General features: G+C 46.1%; 1 protein-coding gene, 1 long non-coding RNA gene and 1 other non-coding gene across 3 annotated transcripts in view; 2 read left to right on the top strand and 1 right to left on the bottom strand.

The window, feature by feature from the left end:
* Window positions 1-24,755, bottom strand: part of LOC138683444 (uncharacterized) — a 423,605-nt gene that overhangs the window by 65,119 nt on the left and 333,731 nt on the right. The gene's annotated exons all lie outside the window — the stretch shown is intronic.
* Window positions 1,665-6,357, top strand: LOC104313893 (large ribosomal subunit protein eL37). Its single transcript, XM_069774923.1, has 4 exons — window positions 1,665-1,790; window positions 3,136-3,271; window positions 3,569-3,653; window positions 6,122-6,357. Exons 1-4 carry the CDS (start codon window positions 1,788-1,790, stop codon window positions 6,189-6,191), a joined length of 294 nt encoding a protein of 97 aa, XP_069631024.1. The 5' UTR covers window positions 1,665-1,787; the 3' UTR covers window positions 6,192-6,357.
* Window positions 5,939-6,019, top strand: LOC138683658 (small nucleolar RNA SNORD72). Its single transcript, XR_011323079.1, has one exon. It is a non-coding gene; the product is annotated as a small nucleolar RNA SNORD72 (small nucleolar RNA).

Genomic DNA, 24,755 nt, shown 5'->3' on the forward strand with positions numbered 1-24,755 from the left:
TCGAATCTTGCCCAATAGGCGTCCCTATGGGGGGGGAAGAGAGGTTTGGCCCGTCGACTGATCCCAGAAGTCAGCAATGTCCTCCTGACTTGTCTACGATGGTATCTTCCCTAGCATTCCTCCTCTCTTAAGCCATTTTATACTACTTTCTTATTTTTAGGTGGAGCTTGAGTGACTCCAGTCATACATTACCTTTATGACGATTGGTATAAAATCTCCTCGCTTTACTTTTAAAGGTATGAGCTAGAGAAATTCAGAGCGCATGCTCAGTGAGGGGTGGTCGCACCTTGAAGGCAGGCAGCCTTTGGAATGGAGGTGTGTTTTGGTATTATAACGAGATTATAATGAGTAAAGTTCACCCAGAGAACATAATTTTGACAGAAAATGAAAAACTGCTGGTTCAGGGCTGGCTCAGGGTAACAGCTATGCAGTTTATCAGTTCCATAGTACCATCCAGTTCCCATCCCTGCGATGATATCACAGAGCCTGGCTGCGGTGTTTCCACTCTGCTCCACCCTCCGTGTTGTTTCTCTTAGAGTCAGCATACCAAGCTCCCCTGGTGTTGCTAACATCTAAGGTTGCAGGTTATGTTGCTTAGGGAATTATTATGGAACAGATTCCTTGCATATCCACCGCATTCCACCCTGGAGGTTTACCTTCTCTTAAGAGGTGGACATATCAATAAGTCACCTCCAGCAATTATTCCACACAAGGTTATATAATTCTACAATCAAGGTTAAATAAATTGGTTTTATCATCAATTTCTGACTTTGTTTGAGACAAGTAGGTGTTGAACTGGTGATAAGATAAACACAAATTTCTTCAAGTTCTCTCTGTACATGTTATTTCCCCAAAATTAACTCTTCTAAGATAAAATTGCCTATAGATTGTGAGTCTACTGAAGATGTGTAGTAGGCTAGCATGTGAGAATTTAAATGGTGCATCTGAATAAAAAATGATTTTGCATTAATGATGTCCATTGCGGTGCTTTAGACTGCAGGCAGACTGTCATGTGGCATGGGGGAGGCTGGGGGGGGGGGACATGGACAAGCAGAGTGTGCAGTAGGGGCTGCCTATTTTTTAAGGCAGTTCACTTTGAAAGTATGTATTACAGCCAAGAATACCCTGTCCCTGAATTTCAGTCATGAAAAGTTTTCACTGAAGGTGGAAATAGGGCCAGGACTTGATTCTGCAGCCTGAAGTGGAGCTGTAGGTACCTGTGAATAGCAGCATAGGCACTATTGCAGAGAAGACGCATTAGAGTTAAAAATTATGTGCCAGTAAGGCAACTTAGGTGTGTTAAATATTTTCTTGACCAGGTAGAGACATATTTACACATAGATACCCCCTAGTCATTATTTCTGGGACCAGTCGCACCATGGCCTAGGACACATTGCGACGCCCTAATAAGCACCAGTTTTGGGGTGGTGTCACCAGGGACAACCGAGCTTTTGGAGCCCGGGCCCCCGAGGGTCTCACCCAGGACACCAGGGCTTTCGGGAACTCCGGTCTGTCCCAGCAGGCCGGGCCTGGCGGGAAGGGGCCACCACACGGAGGGGACTCCTGAGCACAACCTGGGGCGAGGCCAAGTCAAGGAGAGCACTCGATTTCTGCCGCGCCGGGCCTCCCCAGCCAGGCCACCGGACCGGACCGGACCGGACCGGACCGGACCCCTTCCGCCGCGCCTAGCCGGACGCTCCCGACGCGCCCCCGGAAGCGCTTGCCGGGCTATAGCGGAAGCGGGGCGGGGCCCAGTCTAGCCTCTTTGGTGCTGGCGCCCGGAGAAGATGGTGAGCGCTGGGGCCCGGGCGTGGGGTATCCGTCACCATCCGCTGCCGTGCTGGGCCCTGTGAGGCCGCGGGGCGGCCCTGCGCCCTGCTGTGGCCGGGCTCGGCGGCGGGACGGCGCTGCGGGGAGGCCGCTGCGGGGCCAGGGCCTGAGGGCCTGGCGGTGGGCGCCGCTCCTGGCCTGGGTGGGGGCGCGGGGCGTCTCGTCCTGGGCGGGGAGGCCGCGGTGGGGTATGGGGCCGTGTCGTGGTTTAGCCCCAGCCGGCAACTAAGCACCACACAGCCGCTCATTCACCTCCCTCACAGTAGGATGGGGGAGAGAATCAGAAGGGTAAAAGTGAGAAAACTCGTGGGCGGAGATAAAGACAGTTTAATATGTAAAGCAAAAGCCGCGCGCACAAGCAAAGCAAAACAAGGAATTCATTCGCTACTTCCCATCGGCAGGCAGGTGTTCAGCCATCCGCAGGAAAGCAGGGCTCCATCACACGTAACGGTTACTTGGGAAGACAAAGCGCCATAACTCCGAATGTCCCCTCTCCCCTTCTTCCCCCAGCTTTATATGCTGAGCATGACGTCACATGGTCTGGAATATCCCTTTGGTCAGTTGGGGTCAGCTGTCCCAGCTGTGTCCCCTCCCAACTTCTTGTGCACCCCCAGCCTACTCACTGGTGGGGTGGGGTGGGGAGCAGAAAAGGCCTTGACTCTGTGTAAGCACTGCTCAGCAGTAACGAAAACATCTTGGCATTATCAATGCTGTTTTCAGCACAAATCCAAAACACAGCCCCATACTCGCTGCTATGAAGAAAATTAACTCTATCCCAGCCAAAACCAGCACAGGCCGTGTGCCGGGGTGCCTCTGGGGTCTCCTTTGGGGTCTCCTCCGTGCTCGCTGTCGGCCTGGCCAGGCCGGTGCTCTCCCCGGGGGATGAGGCAAACCTTTCAGATAATGTATCAGGAGGGGGTTTGGTCGCCAAAGCCTCTTGTGGTGAGCGTACCGTGTGGTGATCTGCGTGAAATAAATACCTTTCCTCAGGAAAAAGCAGTTCACTGTTTATCAGTGATGAATTTGGGGGAGATGAGAAGGGAGTTGGAGATAACCACTTGGTAGCTTTGTTTTATTTCAGCACTGGGTGGGGGGGTAGGAATGGCAAAGAGGTGTAAGGAACCGATTTCTAAAAATGGAGGATACCTATAGGCGAAACTGAGTTGGTGTTTCAGTGTGCCTCTGACACGTTTATTGGACTTCGTGAATTTGCGTGTGTTTTTTAGAGGAGTTTATCTTTTGAGTTACGTGACTTGTGAGTGCTAATGATCTTTACAATGTGCAATGTCTTGAAATGTTTTTCAGACGAAGGGTACATCCTCGTTTGGTAAGCGACGAAATAAGACACACACCTTGTGTCGTCGATGTGGATCCAAGGCATACCATCTGCAGAAATCTACCTGTGGGAAATGTGGTTACCCTGCTAAGCGTAAGAGAAAGTGTAAGTAACAGACTTGAGTTTAAAAACTTGTGTTTCTTTGTCATCTTCAGTAGTCTGGCTTTTTTCCAACCAAGGAAGAATACTGTGTCATCTTGCAGTGTTTGGAGCTTTTTTTGAAATTAACACTGATTTAACTATATTTCAGCTAACATGTGCAGTATTACTGCACAGAAATTGACTTAATTTATAATTATTTTTTTTCTTTTGCTTCTGTCAGATTGAATAGTTGTGCTATTCAAATGTACTGTGCAACTAATTATTTGGTGCAGATGAGTAACAGTAACTTCTGTGTTCTAGATAACTGGAGCGCAAAGGCTAAAAGACGCAACACCACTGGTACTGGTCGCGTGAGGCACTTGAAAAGGGTCTACCGTCGATTCAGGTATGGCGTTTTATTACAAACTAGTGTAATGTGAAATCTTGCATGGATTTCACTGAATGATAAAATTTGTCATTCAAAGTTAACACTCTTATTTAGTACACTTAATGTGGTATGGTCTTTCTTTTTAAATTTATTGTGGAAATAAATGATGCCTTATATCTTCAAAGGAATATGCTGCCAATAATAAAAAGCTCACTCATTGTTAATAGATAGAACATATAGCAAGCTCTGATGTTTCTGTTAAGTGTAGACAGTACAGAACACAGAGGGTATTGTAATAAAATGTCCACATTTGAAAAGGTATGCTTTGTGTAGCATTGCCTCTATTTGTGAGTCAGTGAAATTGCTGGTTGCGCTGAAGCGTGGGGTTTTGTAAGAGACAATTCTTGAAATGCATTCCAATCCCCTCTTGCCCACAAAAAAAGTTCAGGATTGAAATACTTCAGTAGTCGCTCTCTAATTTGGAGTTCAGTTAGCAGTAAGTAACTGTAACATCAGTGTGGTGGGTTGACCCTGGCTGGACGCCAGGTGCCCACCAAAGCCACTCTTATCACTCCCCCTCCTCAGCTGGAGAGGGGAGAGAAAATATATCGAAAGGCTCATGGGTCGAGAGAAGGACAAGGAGAGATCACTCGCCAATTACCATCATGGGCAAAACAGCCTCGACTTGGGGAAATTAGTTTAATTTTTTTACCAATCAAACCAGAGTAGGGTAATGAGAAATAAAACCAAATCTTAAAACACCTTCCCCCCACCCCTCCCTTCTTCCCGGGCACAACTCCACTCCCGATTTTCTCTACCTCCTCCCCCCGAGCAGCGCAGGGGGACAGGGAATGGGGGCTGCAGTCAATTTGCCACACATTGTCTCTGCCGCTCCTTCCTCCTCAGGGGGAGGACTCCTCACACTCTTGCCCTGCTCCAGCGTGGGGTCCCTCCCAGGGGAGACAGTCCTTCACAAACTTCTCCGGCATGAGTCCTTCCCACGGGCTGCAGTTCTTCACGAACTGCTCCAGCGTGGGTCCCTTCCACGGCGTGCAGTCCTTCAGGAACAGACTGCTCCAGCGTGGGTCCCCCACAGGGTCACAAGTCCTGCCAGAAAACCTGCTCCAGTGTGGGCTCCTCTCTTTCCACAGGTCCACAGGTCCTGCCAGGAGCCTGCTCCAGTGTGGGCTTCCCACAGGGTCACAGCCTCCTTTGGGCATCCACCTGCTCCGGCGTGGGGTCCTCCAAGGGCTGCAGGGGGGCAGCCTGCCTCACCATGGTCTTCACCATGGGCTGCAGGGGAATCTCTGCTCCGGCGCCTGGAGCACCTCCTCCCCCTCCTCCTTCACTGACCTTGGTGTCTGCAGGGTTGTTTCTCTCACATGGTCTCACTCCTCTCTCCAGCTGCAGTTTCTGTTGCGCAGCAACTTTTTTTCCCCCTTCTTAAATATGTTATCCCAGAGGCGCTACCACTGTTGCTGATTGGCTCGGCCTTGGCCAGCAGCGGGTCTGTCTTGGAGCCGGCTGGCATTGGCTCTATCTGACATGGGGTAAGCTTCTAGCAGCTTCTCACAGAGGCCACTCCTGTAGCCCCCCCGCTACCAAAACCTTGCCATGCAAACCCAATACACTCAGATTCCAAGTTACAGGTTTCTAAAATGTGTTATAAAGCTTTGAGTTGTACTTATGAGGTACTGTACTGTTAAACTCATTAAGAATTTCTTTTGTATGACCTCCGTGTTCTAAAATGGAGCTCTGTAACTTCTGGCCTGATACACCCGAAAGTTGGATGAAAAATACCAAGCAATTCAAGAGTCTTTTCCTATAAACGTAGATTGGATTTTATAGTGAAAAGTAGGAGTCTTTTATGTCCTGAACCTAGGTGTAGTTGAGGGATCCATTCATCTGTGGGTTTTTTGGTGATCGCAGTCTTTCCCAGCAACAGCCAGAAAAGACCTTACGATGTGCAACTGCAGCCTGATTTCCACCGAGTGTTGCTGAAGTAGAAATGTCATATCCAAAAGCAAGCGTGGGGCTGACTCTTCTTTTGTCATGCCTGTCTTAATCTCTGGTTGGAGACAGAGGATTTCTGTAAGAAATTGACTTGCACTTCAGTACTAACAAATGTGAAATCTTTTGCCGAGTTGCTTAGTAGGAACATAAAGTAAGGAGTGCCTTCAGTGGGTGTGCTGTATCTGATTCAGTCTTGTAGTGTTTACTCAGTTACTGAAATCTTCCTGTTTGAAGAAGTCAAATTTACTTCAGCAGAAGAGAGAGAGAAAACCATACTGCTTATTCCAAACAGCTTGTCAATGATGTTTCTTATTAAAAATGTCTGAACATATGAACTCCATAGTGATTTCAGTGCATTACTGAGAGAAGCTGAAAAAAGCTGGTGAACTTGATCTAAAACATTACTTGTTAGAAAAATAACCTGGAGCAGAAATCACCCTTTCAAAAAGTGGTAACCATATTTCTACTTGTAGGAATGGATTCCGTGAGGGAACCATGCCGAAGCCCAAGAGAGCAGCTGTTGCAGCCTCCGGTTCATCGTAACGACTCATCTATTTGTTAAAATAAATGGTCTTATCCAGAAAATGTCACCTTTTATACATGTTCTACTTCAGAGAGATATGGGATTCCTGAAAATACATATATTTACACACACAAATTCTTGATGGTATGCACTGAAGTAATTCATTAAAAATAATCCTTTAATTGACTTTTCATTTGATAGCACCTCCACCTTGAAAAGGACCATTATCTCTGTGCTGAGCTTAAAAAGAGGCTTGTATGTGTTACTCAAAAGAACTCGCCTGCAAGAGAAATGGAATATCAGCACTATGGACTGAGTTTCATTGTGCCCTAGCATGGAGAGTCAGAATTTATCTCAAAGATAGTAACTTGAATAATGGCTCTTAAGTGCTGTTCTGGGAAGGAATAGTTTAAAAGGGATTCCCAGTCTTAGCCATTGTTCACTGTTCTGTGGCTCTGAAAGGCCTGCAAAAGTATTGTTTATTCAGTGGGCCGTTGCTTCTTGGGTAAAAAGAAACTCCCAAGTCTGGAGCGCACATACTGCCAGACATGAAGGGACTGGAGATCTGCTGTAGTTGAGACAGAAGTTACCCAAATGGTCTGGGAAGGTAAGTGTGGTAAGTTGACACACAAATAGATCAGAATTAATTATGCTAAGTGTAAACAATAAATGGTAGGTAGTATGATACAGAAGTCAGTGACTTGGGGGTATGTTTGAATTGTGGATTGATACCTGATAAACTTGCACCCTACATGGTGTATTACTGGGTCACTCAGCTGGCTCTCAAACTCAGCTTTAAAAAGAAGCGATCATAAGATGCTGTTATGAAAGTTTTGGGAATTTAGAAGATAGTAATCACTGCAAGGATTTAGAGGATTTTCAGATGCCTTGAAAAGAAAATAATAAAAAAACCCCAACCCACCACCACCAAAGACTTCTGATACTTTAAGCTTCTGAGGCTGTTCTACGATTCCTTTGGTTTCGTCATGAATTTCCAGGAGTAGCATACTGCTTTGTCAGTACTGAAGGATCAGCAGTCAACAAATGTATCGGCTTGTGCAAGTCACTGAAGAATTTTTCAGCCAGGCTTGAAATTGGAGTGCGCCTGACTGCACTTTCTTATATTTTAAATGAAGTATAGTTAATGCTTTTGGATAATTGAGTGTATCTAATTAGGCTGTTTCTAAACAAAAAGAGAAATCTTGCCCTGCTGTTCTCTTAGCATGTAACAAATATACTGTACTCACTCTGCTTTCAGTTGGTCCTCCTGAGAGTCTGAAAGTAAGTGGTGTTGAAGCTGTTCAATTAAAAATACATTTTGCACATATTACACGTTATGTATTCACAGGGCTCAGGAGTGCATCTAAAATATGTTTTTTGATGATATCCTGGGAAGCAAATGTAGGAGGAAGTAATCATAAATGTCTTTTTCGTTACTCTCAGAGTGAGAATAACCCCTCGGGGCATCTGTCGTGGTTTAAGCCCAGCCAGCAACAAAGCACCACGACGCCTCGCTCGACGCCTCGCTCGCTCACTCACTCCTCCCCCACGGCCCTGGTGGGATGACGAGGAGAAAATGTAAAGAAACGCTCGTGGGTCAAGACAAGGACAGGGAGGGATCACTCACCACTTATGGTCACGGGCAAAACAACAGACTCAACTTAGGGAAAAAACAAAATCAATTTAATTCACTACCAATCAAATCAAAACAAGGATAATGGGAAGTAAAACCAAATCTTAAAACGCCTTCCCCCCACCCCTCCCTCCTTCCAGGGCTCAACTCCACTCCTGATTTTCTCTACCTCCTCCCCCCAGCGGCACAGGGGGATGGGGAATGGGGGTTGGGGTCAGTTCATGCATTGTCTCTGCCACTCCTTCCTCCTCAGGGGGAGGAGGACTCACACTCTCCCCCTGCTCCAGCAGGGGGGTCCCTCCCACGGGAGACAGTCCTCCACAAACTTCTCTGGCATGGGTCCTTTCCATGGGCTGCAGTCTTTCAGGCACAGACTGTTCCAGCGTGGGCTTTCCCACGGAGTCACGGTCGTCTTCGGGGGCATCCACCTGCTCCGGCGTGGGCTCCTCTCTCCCCGGGCTGCAGGTGGGCATCTGCTCCCCTGCTCACCTCCATGGGCTGCAGGGGGACAGCCTGCCGTCTCACCACGGGCTGCAGGGGCATCACCTCCTTCGGTGCACCTCCTCCCCCTCCTTCTTCACTGCCCTCGGTATCTGCATAGGTGTTTCTCTCACACTCCAATCCCCTCCCCCGCTGCAGGTTCCCCTTCTTAAATCTGTTCTCCCAGAGGCGCTACCACCGTCGCCGATTGGGTTGGCCTTGGCCAGAGGTGGGTCCGACTCGGAGCCGGGGAAGCTTCTAGCAGCTTCTCACAGGAGCCGCCCCTGTAGCCCCCTCCCCCGCTACCAAAACCCCGACGCACAAACCCAAAATATTCCACCCTTTGCCTCTGCGAATCACATATTTAAGAATTATCACTAAAATCACAAACTTCGCTCACATCAACAAAAAACTTCCCCACAACAAAATCAACATAATCACGATACCAAACAGAAGTGGACAATTTACACACAATCCACCCCTCGTCCCTCCACCACAATTACAACAACCGAAATTCCCATGAGTATTCCACTAACATTGTTCAGTCCATGTTTTGCCCATTACCTCTTCCAATTACTATCCTTATCTCAAATTACTACTCTTGCCCCACATTGGGCACCAAAAAGGACTGTCCTGGTTTAAGCCCAGCCGGCAACAAAGCACCACGAGGCCGCTCGCTCACTCCTTCCCCCCTCCTCGCCCCCTCTGGTGGGATGGGGAGGAGAATCAGAAAGGAGAAAAAAAAGAAGGTAGAACCTCATGGGTTGAGATAAGGACAGTTTACTGGGACAACACAAGGAGAGAAGTTACGGTAATAACAGTAGTACTAATAAAAAGAAAATACAAAACGAGTGATGCACAATGCAATTGCTCACTACTCGGAACCTGATGCTCCACCACTTCCCCTGCTGCGATACCACCCCAACCCCCCAGCCCGCTCCCCAGTTATATACTGAGCATGATGTCACATGCCATGGACTATCCCCTTGGCTAGTTCAGGTCAGCTGTCCTGGCTGTGTCCCCTCCCAGCTTCCTGTGAAAATTAACTCCATCCCAGCCAAATCCAGGACAGCATCTTAAAACGGATCAGCAAGGCACTAAGAGCTTGTTGAACAATGGTACAGTTGGACAGTGGTATGGCAGGTATTCTGACGATGGGTGGGAATGAAAGCCTTTGCTTTGCAAAGTCTTATATGATGTTCTTTGTGTAATGTGGGATTTTTGTTTTGAGCGGCCTGTTACGCTGACCTGCAAACATGATATAATACTGCAAAGGCAAGTGCTTAGCTATTTGCTGCTGCTACCTGTTAGCTCCTCAGCATGAGTTATGTTATGCTGTACCATGCTCCTGAAAAATGAGCATTTGTATAATATACAACATATCAAGGTAATAGCGACTGAAACTTGCAATGGCTTGCAGTAACTTTGAAAACTTACAAACTTCATTTCAGGGGGAATTTTTACCTACAGCAAGAATGAATTTTATGTACAAGCAGTTTGACAGCCACTTCATTTCCAACTGTTTTAAAATTCTTGGTGAGGGGCAGGAAATCAGTTAATTTGGGCTATGTTCAACCTATTCAGAAGAGCTCAGGTAGCTCACCATTACATGTCAGTCATAGTTGGCCTAAAAGCTTTACTGGATACAGATTCTGAAGCACTTCAGTTCTTTGTAGTGTTTTCTTAAATGATGAAAGCTGGACTGCCTCGATGGTTTTTCAGTACATAAATAATCTTTTGTTGAGATCTTGTTATAATAATCTTAACTCAAGGGTTATCAGTTAGAATTGAACCTCTGCATAGTGTTCACTGGTAGTTTAGATCAGCCTCTTTATGTATAGAATGTGAGAGACTGAAAGAGTTAATGTCTCAAACATTGTGGTGGGGCAAGTTACACAAACTAAAGCCCCACGCGCGCGCACCCACCGGAACTGGACCTCTAGGCTGACGGGTGCAACGCTGGACCCAGGACCGGTGAAATCTTTCTCTTTTCTTTTCCTCTTTCTCTTTTCTTTTCCTCTTTCTCTCTCTCTCCCCCTCCCCCCCCCCCCCGCTTTTCATAATCCCTACACCTCATCCCTTTAGACATAAAACCGTTGACCAAGTCTGGGACTAGGAGTGGATCCAGCTGCCCCTAGGCTCTTCTCTGAGGAGGAGTCTAGAAAGCAAGGGGGTCTGCTCTGAACCTCGTGACTCAACGGGAGGGATCTCCTTATTCCCTGAATTGATGTATATGGTTACCACGGGTTACACGGTTTACTGAGGTAGTTTCATGCCAATTCCTGTTGTGAGAGACCACGCTGCCTACTGTTATGCCTCCCAAGTTCAGGTTGCTTCTGCCATGAATAAAACGTTCAACTGATCATTTGGTGTCGCTTCGCCTTAATTTAGCCCGAGGGAATTCCGAATTCACCACGACCCCTCCCTGGTCTGTCCAGCCCGGGTCGTGACATAGAACTATTACCATACACAGTCTGTAATATGTTTGATTTTTGCATCCTTCAGACTGATACATATGGCGCAGTTAATCCAAGAGACCATTAGATGGTACAGTCTAAATTACATCAGAAATTATTACATTTCGCATTCAGTGTAGCAAGTCTCACTTTTTAGACAAAAGTGTATCAGATTAAGGTTTCTTAAAGGCAGAGAGGTGTTGTTCAAGTGATTGTGGTGGCGGAAGATTGATCAGATTTGGTATGTCTAGCTCCAAAAGTGTAACTGCGTGACAGAGTTTAAAAAGAGAAAAAGGATCCTTGTCAGCTTGACTTGAGGGTCAGAGCTTTTTTTCAGTCTCAGACTTGTAAGTGGGAATGCTGCTTATTGCCATGAAGCAGTATTTCATCTGTGTTGGTTCATATTGAACGGACGACAAGACCTAACACAGCTGTTCAATGCATAGCGAGCCATAGGTATCTAACCATAGGCAACTAACCAGAGAGTTACTTTAAATCCAGAGTTCTGGGTTTATAGTAGAGTGGGGTTTTTTTTTGTGGGTTGGTTTTTTTTTTTTTCCTCTTTTTCTTATGTATGGGCTATTGAGGGTGTTGTGGTTTAACCCCAGTCAGCAACTAGGCACCACGCAGCTGCTCGCTCACTTCCCCCCCCACCCAGTGGGATGGAGGAGAGAATCGGGGAAAAAAGTAAAACTCATGGGTTGCGATAAAGACAGTTTAATAGGACAGAAAGGAAGAAAATAATAACGATAATAATAATAGAATTGGAATATACAAAACAAGTGATGCAAAATGCAATTGCTCACCACTTGCCAACCAACGCCCAGTTAGTCCCCGAGCAGTGATCCACCCCCCAGGCCAACTCCCCCCAGTTTCTATACTAGATGTGGCGTCCCATGGTATGGAATACCCTGTTGGCCAGTTGGGGTCAGCTGCCCTGGCTGTGTCCCCTCCCAACTTCTTGTGTCCCTCCAGCCTTCTTGCTGGCTGGGCATGAGAAGCTGAAAAATCCTTGACTTTAGACTAAACATTACTCAGCAACAACTGAAAACATCAGTGTTATCAACATTCTTCTCATACCTAACTCAAAAACATAACACTATACCAGCTACTAGAAAGAAAATTAACTCTATCCCAGCCGAAACCAGGACAGCGGGTAAGAAAGAATAAATGCCTATGCCAGTACTAATGGTTGTATGTTGCAGTTAATAAAACTAATGCAGTCTCTCAAAGGTAATTTAGACTTCTAGTACCATTGTGCTTCCTGCAAAGACATGTAAATAACAGTACCTGCTTTAGGTAGGTTGTGTGTGTGAACTAGCAAATCCAATAGGGTGAATGAGCTACACCTCTATCAGTGTGAGACTGTTGACGCCACAGCAGGAACAGCTGAACAAGGTGTTTCACACTTCCTGACTCCCAGCTGTTTCTACCATCCAATGTGCTAGCATAAAGTGGTGCTAATTTCACTTTACCTATGAGTTGAGATTAACTAACTCCTCTGTTGCTGTATTGTGAGGGTAGTATGGAGATCAGTCTAGCTACTTTTTCCACAATGACACAAGCAAACAAAACCCACTAGATTTTTGTGACCCCTGGAAAGGCGACAGGTGGGATATGTCATGGGATGCTCTAAGAAGAAAATCTTGGGGGAAGAAGAGTGTTAGTCACTTTTCCTCACGAAAAAGGTTCATGATTTGATTCATGACAATGATTTGAAGACCTCTCCTAAGAGTAAGTTACTTTCCTATACACAGCCGTAACTACTACGCTAGATTCTTAAGCTTCTCTCCTCTATTAAAATTTGATTCAGAGCCCTAAATGAGAACCTTTGAGGTCTTGACCTTATGCTATAAATGTGGAGGCTTTTTTACTCAAAATATCAAATAACTTGATTAAGTGACGCTGTTTGTTTTACTCAGAATGTGTACAAACTCACCCACCTCATGGGGCAGTTGGCATAGGCTGCATCCATAAGAACACGTAGATAAAGCAAGGTAAATTCCAATGTAAATATTTTTTTAGGTGTTTCATGAGGTAAACAGGTTAATGAACATGTTAAGGCAGAAGTCCTCAATACAGGTTGTGGGCAAGCTGGCAAAAATGCAATTTGTTCATGGAAACAAAGTTATATTTCTTGACTAATGGGGAGATCAAAGTTCTAGGGCTTTCCAGAGAGCGCTGCTTTCTTAGTGGTGTTATCTCTTGGGTGCCAGCAAACTGGGGACTATGCTTCCTGATAAGGTATTTTATATGTAGGTGATAGAGATCTTGTATTTATGTATAGGGAAAGATGCTAGAGGACAAAGGACAGAATTTTCTAATTGTAGTAAAGCTGGGATAAATAAATGCATTTAATCCTGTTTGTTTTCTTATGGTAAACTTACCTAATGATCCTCTAATCGTGTATATGCAAAATAATAATTAGCTGAACTTAGTACAGATCTTTGCCTATTTGATTGCTACTGTTAAAGTGTGGTATGTAAAGGAACTGGTGTACTGTAGTCATGGCACAAGGTACAGTATGTTGCCTACTGTATCAGTAAATACCACTGCGACTGTTTCAAGTGATAGTTGTTGCAATACTGCACTGAAGCAGCAAAATATTACCAGATAGGAGTTACAAAAGAGAAATCAAGACTAAGATTTTTGGGATGCCATGTCTTCAAGAACAGGACAGGTATTTGAAAGCACATCTTCTGAAATCACTGGTTACTACCCTGACTATAACAGCCTCCCTCTTCCATGTATAATGAGGAAAGACCATAAAAGGAACACAATAAGAACACATTAACACATGAAAGCTCATACACTTTGCAATAGAACAATGAATCAAAACTTGTGAAAATCCATAAGCACCTTCTAGAAAGCATAAAGAGGAGAATCTTGATGAAACAAAAGGGGCCACAAAAGGGAACGGACCTGTTAAAAAAGAAAGCATGTTGCCTACTGGGCGATGCTCCAAGGAGAAAATGGTGAATAAATAGCTAGCTAACATGCGTGGACCAATATATAATTTATTTTTCAATTTGCCAAAGCAGCTAACAAAACAAGTGATGCACAATGCAATTGCTCACCACTCGACCACTCGCCAACTGATGCCCAGTTAGTTCCCGAGCAGCAATCCACACCCCCCCCCCCCCCCCGGCCAACTCCCCCCAGTTTATATACTAGGCATGATGTCACACTGGACCGGACCCCTCCGCCATGCCCAACTGGACACTCCCAATGCGCCCCTGGAAGCACTTGCTGGGCTATAGCAGAAGCGGGGTGGGGATATATTTATATATCTGCTATTCCTATACAGGAAAAGCATATTCCTAGTCTCTGTTAAGCAGGTTACCCTGTTTTTTTGATGGTCCTCTGGAAGTTTTGGGTGAAACCCTTGCCCTACTCTTTTTTCACTGTATCCACTTGTTTTCAATTCCTTAACACAGTAATTGTGGGAGTCCTTACTGTCCACAGGAATAGCTAATCCTTTCCTGAAACTTGCCAAGCAGTCTCCCCAGTGGTATCTTGTGGCAAGGAATTGAACATCTTATTCTATACTATCCAGGAAAGCCACTTACTTTTGTTCGTACTTCACTTCTGATCCTCAGTTTTTCCTATTATGATCAAAGGTGAATGGCTTCTCCCTCAGAGGAAATAGTCCCAGTCTTTTGCAATGTCTTCAGTGGAATTATTCAGATTCCCTGATCTAGTTTCCCTGAGTGTCCTACACTACATTGGATTTAATAGAGGGTTGCCAGAAATGGGAAGATAAAGGAGTAAATTAGGTTTTTAGAAGTGCCCCAGATAGAAGGCACAGTTATTGTCATATTTTGAAAATAAAAAAGATTACTTGATAGGAGTTCATCTGTTTTGTCTAACAGGGTTGAACAGACAAAAATAATAACAAAAAAAGATAATAAAAACTGGCCAGAGCTCCAACAAACACAGGCAAAAAATAAACATACAACACCAAAACAAAGACACAGTTATGAACAATAAATCTCAGATGGGACATTCTTTTTATTTGATTATTTAACTGTTGTCACTGATAAAACTATGCACATTTATTTGTAAGAGTAGATCCTTTGATCTTAGTGAAACTGCCTATATGTAATAAAAATACAAGTTGTAAGTGTTTGCATGATCGGTTTGTTACTGTCCAAGGACAGATCTCTCATATGTTATCTGGACTCTGGAACAGTAGATACATGAACCAGTGCTAGCAGATTTCAAGCAGTAACATCGGAGGTGTCTTTGAGAGCAATAGCTGAGGCACCTTGAGCAAGCTTTTCTGATAAGCACAACCAGCCTCTCCAAGTGTAGGAAGCCCCAGTAGTGCACCACTTGTTTGCACTTCTAATTTTTAGCACTGAACCTGAATATCAGCTAATATTACTTCTGTTTAGGAGAAGCACCCTCCATAAAGTGCTGTCACTCCTACGGTTTTGCTGGAAACATTTTAGTCTGGTTTTCATTGAGTCGGATGCTATCCTGAGTGTTTTTTTCCTCTGTGCTTTTGCTTAGCACAATCCAACAGCTGTGTTTGTGATGAAGACGGGCCGTGCAAGGAGGGAGGCATCCAGATCTGTGCTGAAGTGAGCAGCTCTGCTGCCTGTCAGACCGTGACCGAGTGTGAGGCTGGGCGGCTCAAATGCCAGGGGGAGACTGTCACCCTTGTCAGCATAAGGCCCTGTGACATACAGAGCAAATAAGAGATGTTATGGTTTATTTTGCTTATCACCATGGGATATGTCAAAATGTGTCAACTCTTGGGTGGGATGTACTTTGAAGTTTGCTCTACCAAATGTAAGCTCTACTGTGAAGTCCACTGCAGCTGATGAGACTGTGCATTGGCTCTGGTCAGCTCTGAATCAGGGCTCGAGGCTCTTCGTTAGGCAGAGCTGCACTTGCCGCTACTGCTCATGACAGGGCTCTTGCTTAGGCCCCGGACATAGCACTGGCAAGTTTACTTCACATTTCCATCAGAATTTAAAAATGTTCCTGAAGTGCAATCACCAAAGTAGCATTTATAGTGATGGTTTACAGTGTCTAACATTGTAAATACATTTTTTCTTAAAGCTGCACAAACATGCATGCACTGATTAGATTTAGATTGCAAAAAAAGTAAGGCTTTACAAAGTAAGACGCATGATTCTTCTCTTTTAATAAAGTAACTTCTTCCTACTGTGCCTTATTCAGTTGAGCAAATAGTATGCAGTGTTGCGGAGGGACATCACACACAGACCAATGTGATCAAGTGAAGTCCATTTACTACAACATTTGATACAGTTATATACCTTATGCGCTTGTGCACGCGCCCTATACAATACTCTAATTGGTACAATACCCCGTTTCACACGACACTATCTTATTCTCTATTGGCTGAGCAAGCTTCTTCACGAGGTGTCCAGCAGTCACTTATCTCATTCTTCAGCATCCAGGTGTTGTTTGTCAGGCTCTTCTTATCTTCCTTTTTCCCAGCGTACAAGGACACAGCGTCCTTGTCTGCTCCAGCGTTTTGTAAACTTATGCTTCGTTCCCACCTAACGGCTGGATTGCTCACATGCCTTTGCCCAGCCAAGAAATCCTCAACAATTCCCCCTTTTTGTTTTTGAGCAATCCAAGCTTGCCTAATAACTTGGGATGCCATTTTTCCTTAACAAGCTGAACAAGGTAGAATTATTACAATAGCTAAAATCACAATAACTACAATAATGCCCATAATTCTTTGAGCCAACCCGTTACCCCTAATGACCCAGACCATGAGGACTATGAGGAAGATGAACCATCCATACATTCTTGCGCCATCTTGCTCCACGAACTCAGCCCAGCAATCGGTAGGTGCCAGCATCCCGTGGGCGTCCCCACAGAGGCAATGATGGCCTCACCATACACCAGCCCAATGCTCTTTGGAAAATCCCGGTATCCATACATTTGCAGAGGAATGGGTTTCAGCACACGTGGCCAGCGGGTGCCAAAAGTCCGCCTCGGTTGCAACCTATGACGCATGCGCTCGCTGGCCAGGCGCGCTGCACAAGTCATAGTCATCTTGTCTATTGGTTCGTGGGCTTTATGATGCAGTAGCAATGCACAGAGAATCTTGACCTATTATGTTAGCCAAGGTGACCTATACATTAGTTTTCGACTGAGATGGTATTCATATTGCCACACCATCTATGATGCTCCAGATGATGATGGTCGTGCAAATTCAACAGGAGTCCGTCGTGGGCCTGTAGCTGTGGAAACACAATCAACCTCGTTCCCAGGTTATTAATGGAAATAGACCTTACCCCTAATTTTGGCTTTAACTAACTTTTACATTTACCCCACACTGTCTTCCCATAATCACACTATGTTTAACCAAATTATGCTTAGCACACTTTTTACCTAAAGCAAGTTCTATATACAATAAGGCATGCTGTTCTAAAAACCTCCCTGAAGGACTCAATGTCCGCTAGTCCTCTAAAGTGTAATACTCTATTAGTCAGAATCTGTTGGATCAGTGGCTCCAGCACCCGCCGGTGCCGTGCCAGTTGCCGCTGGGACGATTCTGGGTCCAGCATCAGTGCGAAGCCATGGCTTGACCCACTTAGCCGGGATCCAGCGAAGGCCTCGATCTGTAAGCAGACACATATACCCTCTCCCAGTAAGTTTTACTTCTGCTGGTCCGCACCATTTCCCGGATTCTGGGTCCTTATACATTACCCTGATTCCTGTACTTTGTTGTGTCCTTTCTGCCTGTAAAAGAGCATGATGCACTACCATCGGTGGGTCTTTGTGATCACCTGTCAATCTAAGATAATTTAGCACAAATAAGGCTTTGGCCAATCGTTCCTCTGGAAGTAAGCCCTGGGTTCCCCCTTTTGTTTTTGCAGCATGCTCTTTAGGGTTTGGTTGGCCCGTTCAACAATAGCCTGTCCTGTGGGAAGATGTGGAATGCCCGTACCATGGTGAATTCCCCACAAATTACAAAATCGAGCAAATCGTGTAGGACCATAGGCTGGGCCGTTGTCCGTCTTAATTTCTTTAGGCACACCCAGCACTGCAAAAGAAGTGTGAAGATGTCGTTCAATATGTAAGGCCTTTTCTGCAGTTTGTACTGTGGCCCACATGGCAGCAGAATAGGTATCAATACACACATGCACATAACGCTTTGCACCAAACCACGTGACATGGGTGACATCCATTTGCCACAACTGTAATGGCAAGAGACCTCATGGGTTAACCCCACAGCCCAAGCCCAGCCCTTCCTTTTGACAGTCGGGGCATGCTTTAACAATACCTTGTGCATCAGTGAGTGGTAAGTCAAATTGCTTTGCTAACATCCTAGCGGGTTGGTGCAAGAACTCATGTGATTGCCATGCTTGTTGAAAACGATTCCCTGGAGGAGGCTCCCATGCCGCTGCAACCAATTGGTCAGCTCTGTCATTTCCCGTTTCTCATCTGCACGTGCGCTCGTACCCAAGAGTTCTACCAGAGGGTCCATATCGTCATTAGTGATACCGCAAAGATTCCGCACCCACTGGATATCTCCCACAAGCTTCTGGACATCATGTACCGTTAAAATTTCTGATGTTATTTGAACCTTCTGAGGTTTAACATTTATGTGCCACCGCAAATACTTCCAAGGTGCTGCCTTTTGCACCTTTTCAGGAGCAATTATTACTCCGCGATGGCTTAAGATGTCCTGCAATTGAGTTAAAATTTCATCATGTGGCAAGTTCCTTCCCGCTATCAAAATGTAACTGAGGAAACTGCTTTCTTACAGGCTCTAATGCCCAGGCCACATATACCTGACACATCGTGGGGGAATTGCGCATTCATTGCGGTAACACGACCCAATGGTATCTCTTATAGGGCTCTGCCTTGTTAATCGACGGTACCGAAAAGGCAAACCGTTCAGCGTCATCTGGGTGCAAGGGAATGGTGAAGAAACAATCCTTTAGATCTATAATTAACAAATCCCATTCTTCTGGAAGCATAACTGGAGACGGCAAACCTGGCTGCAGGTCTCCCATACTGTGCATCACCGCATTCACAGCTCTGAGATCATGTAACAGTCTCCATTTCCCACTTTTCTTGGGAATGGTAAATATTGGTGTATTCCATGGACTAGTAGAAGGAACAACATGTCCCGCTCTCAATTGGTCCTCAACTAACTCTTGTATTTTTAGCAGCCTTTCAGAATTTAGCGGCTACTGATCAATCCAAACAGGCTCATCTGTTTTCCAGCTAATTTTCAGGATTGGCTGCCCCTCAGTGACCGCTCCTAAAAAGGATGGGTCACTAACATTGCCTTCATTTGGCTCAATAAATCACGGCCTATGAGGCCAAACAATTCAGTTGGGGTAGTCATGACATACGGACGCGTCGTAACGTGTTCACCATCAGGGAACACAAATGTAATCGGTAGCTGACTTACTAAGGTGGCTTGTGTGCCCCCTATCCCTGCAATGCCAAAATTTGGATTGATCAATGGCCATGATGGAGGCCAAATGCATCGTGAAATAACCGTAACATCAGCTCCTGTATCGATTGTCATCAGTTTCTTGACGATAACTCCGTCAGGCCTTTCCAATTGCACTACCTTTTCTGGTTTACCTTTTGTTATGTCCATGGCAAGGTATACCTGTGGTTTCCCTGTGGAGCCGAATCCACCATCTCCACATTGTACTTCACCTGGGTTTGGAACACACGACCTGAATGGAACTAATTGTGCTATTCTGGTACCTTTAGGAATAGAAACAAGAGGGATTAAAACATGAATCATAATTTTCACAGTCCCACAAAAATCTGCATCAATAAGCCCTGGGACTACCAGAATTCCTTTTAGAGCTGTTGAAGATCGCCCCATTAGAAATGCACTAAGCCCAAACCCCAATGGTCCCTTTATGTTGCTATCCACCAAGTGTACCCCTGCGTCCATCAACGTAATGTCTACTGCGGTTTCCACACCCACTCCGGAGCTCCCTGCAGTGGCGGATCTGGTGGTTGCGAGGCTGCCTGAGGGCTGGCAGCCCAAACCCCTTGCATTTGTGTCGTCGCGCGAGGGGCCTTTGCGGTCGGTGTAAAGTTTCCCTTCTTCCTATATTCTTGGTGGTATTGTCATCTTTCTTAGCAGAAGCTGTACATTTGCTCCTAATGTGGCCACGTTTGCCACAGTTAAAACACTTGAGCAAGGGTGTCTTACTGGCCCTGTGCTTCTTTGTAGCTCCTTGTGGAGCTGCGACAACATAGGCTGTTTTCTGTGAGTCCACTGCTCGATCCATGTATTCTAGCATATCAACGACAGCTGCATTTTTCGTCAAATTACACAATGCTTTGCGTGTCTTTTCATTAGCATTTTCGAAAGCGAGCATTTTGAACATGTTTTCTTTCATTTGCTCGGTCATGTCAGGGTGGTCATAGATTGCCCTATGCAGTCTATTAATAAACTGTGCGAAAGGTTCATTATGCTCCTGTTTCACCTGAGTAAAAGTATGGTTTCAAATATTGTCTGGTATGGAAAGAAAAGCTTGATACGCCAAGATCTGTGATAGATGATGAACCTCAGTGATACATTGTAACTGAGCATTCCCTGATGCGAAGGGTCCAGTACCCATCAGCATCTGCGTGGTTACTCCCCATAAGGGATCTATTTGTTGTCGTGGTGTTGCTTGTTCCCGATCACAGAGCGTCTCCCACTGCCGGAAAAACACTAACATTTGGGCGGGCTCCAAAACCAACTGTGCTAGCTGTTTAATATCTTGAGGTATCAGCGTATCAGAAGAAAAAATGAATTGCAGCATTTGTTGAGCTAACGCAGATTTAATTCCATACTGACTCACAGCATTCCTTAATCTCTCAATGACCTTCCAGTCAAACGCTTCCCATTTTTTCTGTCCATTTAATGCAATAACTGGGAATGCTTGGAGCATAGTCCCTTCTATAATGGCATCTTTTATTACTCCCCTCCAATGTATCTGCCTTTCTTCCGCAGCGGCTACTGCAGGCGACTCCGCGTCTATCGCGGGCGCAGTTGGTTTCACCGTCTCTGGTTCCGAGAGGCGGGATGGATTAAAGGGCGGGGGAGGGGGCGCGGATGGTCCTGGCCGCGGGCCGGCCGCGCCTGGCGGCGGCCGCTCCATGGCCGGCTGACACGCGCCACTGCAAGGCGGCGGAGGGGGGGGCGGAAAGGGGGGGGGAGGGAGGGGGCGGGAGGGGAGGGGCCGGAGGAAGCGCCGGAGAGGGCGGTGAGAAGGGGGCGGGAGGGGGCGGTGGAGGGGGCGGTGGAGGGGGCGGGAGGGGAGGGACCGAGGGAGGTGCCGGAGGGGGTGGCGAGAAGGGGGCGGGAGGGGGAAGCGGGGCCGGTATACGGCGAGAATCTTCGTTCTCTTGCCCTCTCGGTTCATCCTTTCGGGAGGATGACCGTTTCTCCCTCACTTCTGGTCCTTCCGACCGTACCGTCAGTTTTTGTAACTGGTTCACCACCTCCCTCAGGAGCTCTTCCGACCGTACTGTCAGTTTTTGTAGTTGGTTCACCACCTCCCTCAGCTCTTCCATCGCATTACCCGATGGAGATGGTTCCCTCTCCCCCGCAATCTGTTTATCCGCATTAGTCACCCCCGAGTCTGTCGGCTTCGGATCTGTCGGGCGACAATCGGCCCCCCCTAATTCCCCTGTTTCTTGTGGAGTAACAGACGGGGGAATTTTTTCGGCACCAACGGCCTGGCTGGGTATAGGCAAAGGCTGTGTCTGTGCAGGCGTCTCAGCGTTAACGGAGATGGATGTTAGGGGGGGTGGAGATAGCTGTGTAGAGAATGTCCCCCCAACTCCAGCGGGGTAGGCTGACGCGGCAGCCGTGGAGGCAGCAGAGGGGGTCACCGCCGCGCAGAGAGCGGCGGCTGCCTGCCGGTCCGCCCTCATTGTCTCCAGCATGTCTCGAATTACCTTCCAGTGCTCTGCATATTTTTTCATCTCCTTTACCTTACCCCCCCTGCAGCTAGTAGCGTCCCACAGCGCCTTGCCTATATTATCCCAGGTCGCTTATTCAAACGCGACGTTTACACTCGGGATAAGTTCTTTCTTCCAGGCCCATAAAAGTAACCCCTTTAACACAGAATTATCGAATTTCAGTCTTCTCTCAGAGAGAAAATTACGAAGGAGCTTTAGGACTGCTTCCTGCTCTTTGTCCAACCCCATCTCCTTCTCCGACCGCTCACCTTATCAGGGCGAGATTCAAGCTTTCGCGCGTCTCCTTGTTTTCCCAGCTCAGGGCGAGATTCAAACTTACGCGCGTCCCATCTCAGCCAAAGCTCATGCCGTGCTTCCCAGCTCAGCCGAAGCTCATGCCGTGCTTCCCAGCTCAGCTGAAGCTCATGCCGTCCTGCCGGGGCAGCAGGAACACTCTCGGCCGGCTCCTCCGCTCCCTCGTCGGTTCAGCTGCACCAGAGATTCTCCTAGAGACGATAAAGTGCTGATCTGAGGGTCCCTGTTCGGGCGCCAAATGTTGCGGAGGGACATCACACACAGACCAATGTGATCAAGTGAAGTCCATTTACTACAACGTTTGATACAGTTATATACCTTATGCGCTTGTGCACGCGCCTTATACAATACTCTAATTGGTACAATACCCCGTTTCACGTGACACTATCTTATTCTCTATTGGCTGAGCAAGCTTCTTCACGAGGTGTCCAGCAGTCACTTATCTCATTCTTCAGCATCCAGGTGTTGTTTGTCAGGCTCTTCTTATCTTCCTTTTTCCCAGCGTACAAGGACACAGCGTCCTTGTCTGCTCCAGCGTTTTGTAAACTTAAGCTTCGTTCCCACCTAACAGCTGGATTGCTCACATTCCTTTGCCCAGCCAAGAAATCCTCAACATGCACAGCACTGAGCCTGTCGTTGAGCCTGAAGCTCTTAAAGGTCAAAGCAATGTGCATTAATAGTAAAGCCAGCTTAAAGTAATGAGAAGACTTCCTATGCTCACAGCTTCTCGTACACAGAACCACTTAATGAAAAATTGCCATTTTACATTGTCATAACTATCACTATGAGCTACATTTGTAAGCGCAGGTGCAATACTTCCTCACATAACCCCTACCCTCAGCTGGAAAAGCTTTGCTTTCCGTGGTGCTGACAATGAGGATTAAGCCAGAACAAGAGAGGTATGCTTTCTCTTGGAGACTCCCTCTCCTGGGGGAAGCTATGTTGGAGGGCAAGGTTGCCACTGCACTGACTGAAAGGATCTCCTGACCTTTACACTCTCTAGAACTTAATGGCACTTTTTGTTTTTTTGAGAAAATTGTAAATTTTTGCAGACAGCTTATAGATGAAAACAAGTAAAATAAAAGCCAAATTAATTTATTCAGTTATTTGCTCTGTATTGTTTGCTCAGGAGTAGCATGTTTGGAGAGCAGCTGGATGTTTGCCCCTTGGTTACTCCCAACTTTCTTGTCCACAATTTCTAGCCTTTTTCTTGGGGCAACTGGCACAACATGTGATTTGACCATGAGCCCACTGGGTAGCAATAGCTTCCATAGCTGCTGGGGGCAAGAGAAAATCATCTGGAAATTTCCTGATAGATAGCACAGAAATAATAGTGACTTGGTGATTCATGTCTTCAAACATAGGAAAATGTAGAAAACCGGCACAGGGCCTCAAGAAATCTTGAGAATTCCGGCTTAAGAAACAGTTCAAAAAACCAATACGGTTGCTTGATAATCATCTTGATACATCAGCAGGAACAGATCTCCATGTCCATAAAATAAATTAGTCTGAGATAGGAGAGACAAAAGATTAATGAAGGCTGCATTTCAAATGCTTCATCCGGTCCCTTACATCTCACTGTTTATGTGACCCATCTAAATCTTCGCAAGGCTCCTTTTTCTCTCCTTTTTCTTTCTAATTGCTCACTCCATCTTTTCTCCTCCTACTCCTCAGCCCAGCCAGCTCCTTCCCTGTAAACACATCATAGACCCTTTCCCTCCTAGCTACCTGCCCGCGGGTGTCCGGTGAGGATCTGCTCCCCTTCGTGCTGTGACATCACAGTCCTTTCCCTGCCTGACTTCTGCCACATACTGTTGTCAGTCTCATATTTGCCCATGTCAGAAAGTACTTCAGTTCCATCATCTCTCCTGAAACTCTGAGAACATCTTACAGCGTTTTAGAAGAGACATTATGCCTTTTTTAAAAAAAAAAAACCCAACAACAAACAACCAGCTGACTGTCTAATGCTGCTTGGAAGGGACAAAGAAGTAAGATGAGTAGGTAGAAGTTTTCTTCAAAGCAATATGACTATTTAATGAAGGAAAACCAGGTTTGTGTAGGACCAGTGGCTGGGAGGACAATCAGTCCAATCATTCATTCATCACTATAGTGTGCACATCTGCTGGCCACACTTTGGCCCTTTCAGTACAGAAGCATTCCCAGTCACTGTGGTCCACCTCTTCACCATATTGTTGTTAAACTAACAAGCAACTGCAGGACATTTTGTCTTGGTGAGAAAACGGAGTCAGATGAATTACTGTCAGATGAGAAGAACAAAGAGGGGACCATGGTTCCATGGAGACAATCAGCTTTGCAAAATTACCTGGCAGAGAGTGGTAAAACCCTTTGTTTTACCTGAACTAAATGACTGCGTGCTTCTTTTGGGTGAGCATTTGCCCCATCACCATGTGTCAGGATACTTGGGAGGAATCTGATATTAGATAACCTGAGCTTTGGGCAGCTGAACTGTGAACAGCAGAAATAGAGAGCTGCAGAACACTTCAGTGGCAGACAACAGGCTTTTATGGGAACTGGGCTCTTTTAAGCTACTGAGAGCATCACTCTGCCTTGCTTTCACATTTCCCAGTCTATGAGGCCAGATCCAATGAGGCCTGCAATGCATGCATGTCCCAAGGGGGAGCACCTTAATGTTCATGCAGTGTAGTAAATATCTGCCCCTATTATCAATGAGGTGAGATCCTCCCAGGGATGTGTAGAGGGACCAACAGTTTCATATATTGTGTGAAGAGAGAAGGAGAAAGAACGAAGGAGAAAAA

This window comes from Haliaeetus albicilla, chromosome W (genome assembly GCF_947461875.1).
Source record: "Haliaeetus albicilla chromosome W, bHalAlb1.1, whole genome shotgun sequence".
In the NCBI taxonomy this organism is placed as follows: Eukaryota; Metazoa; Chordata; class Aves; order Accipitriformes; family Accipitridae; genus Haliaeetus; species Haliaeetus albicilla.

What these genes read in the sequence shown, in the direction of transcription:
- LOC104313893 (XM_069774923.1), top strand. An exon ending in TGCTAAGCGTAAGAGAAAGT is followed by an intron (nt 3,272 to 3,568) that starts GTAAGTAACAGA and finishes TCTGTGTTCTAG; the next exon opens with ATAACTGGAGCGCAAAGGCT. An exon ending in AGGGTCTACCGTCGATTCAG is followed by an intron (nt 3,654 to 6,121) that starts GTATGGCGTTTT and finishes TTCTACTTGTAG; the next exon opens with GAATGGATTCCGTGAGGGAA.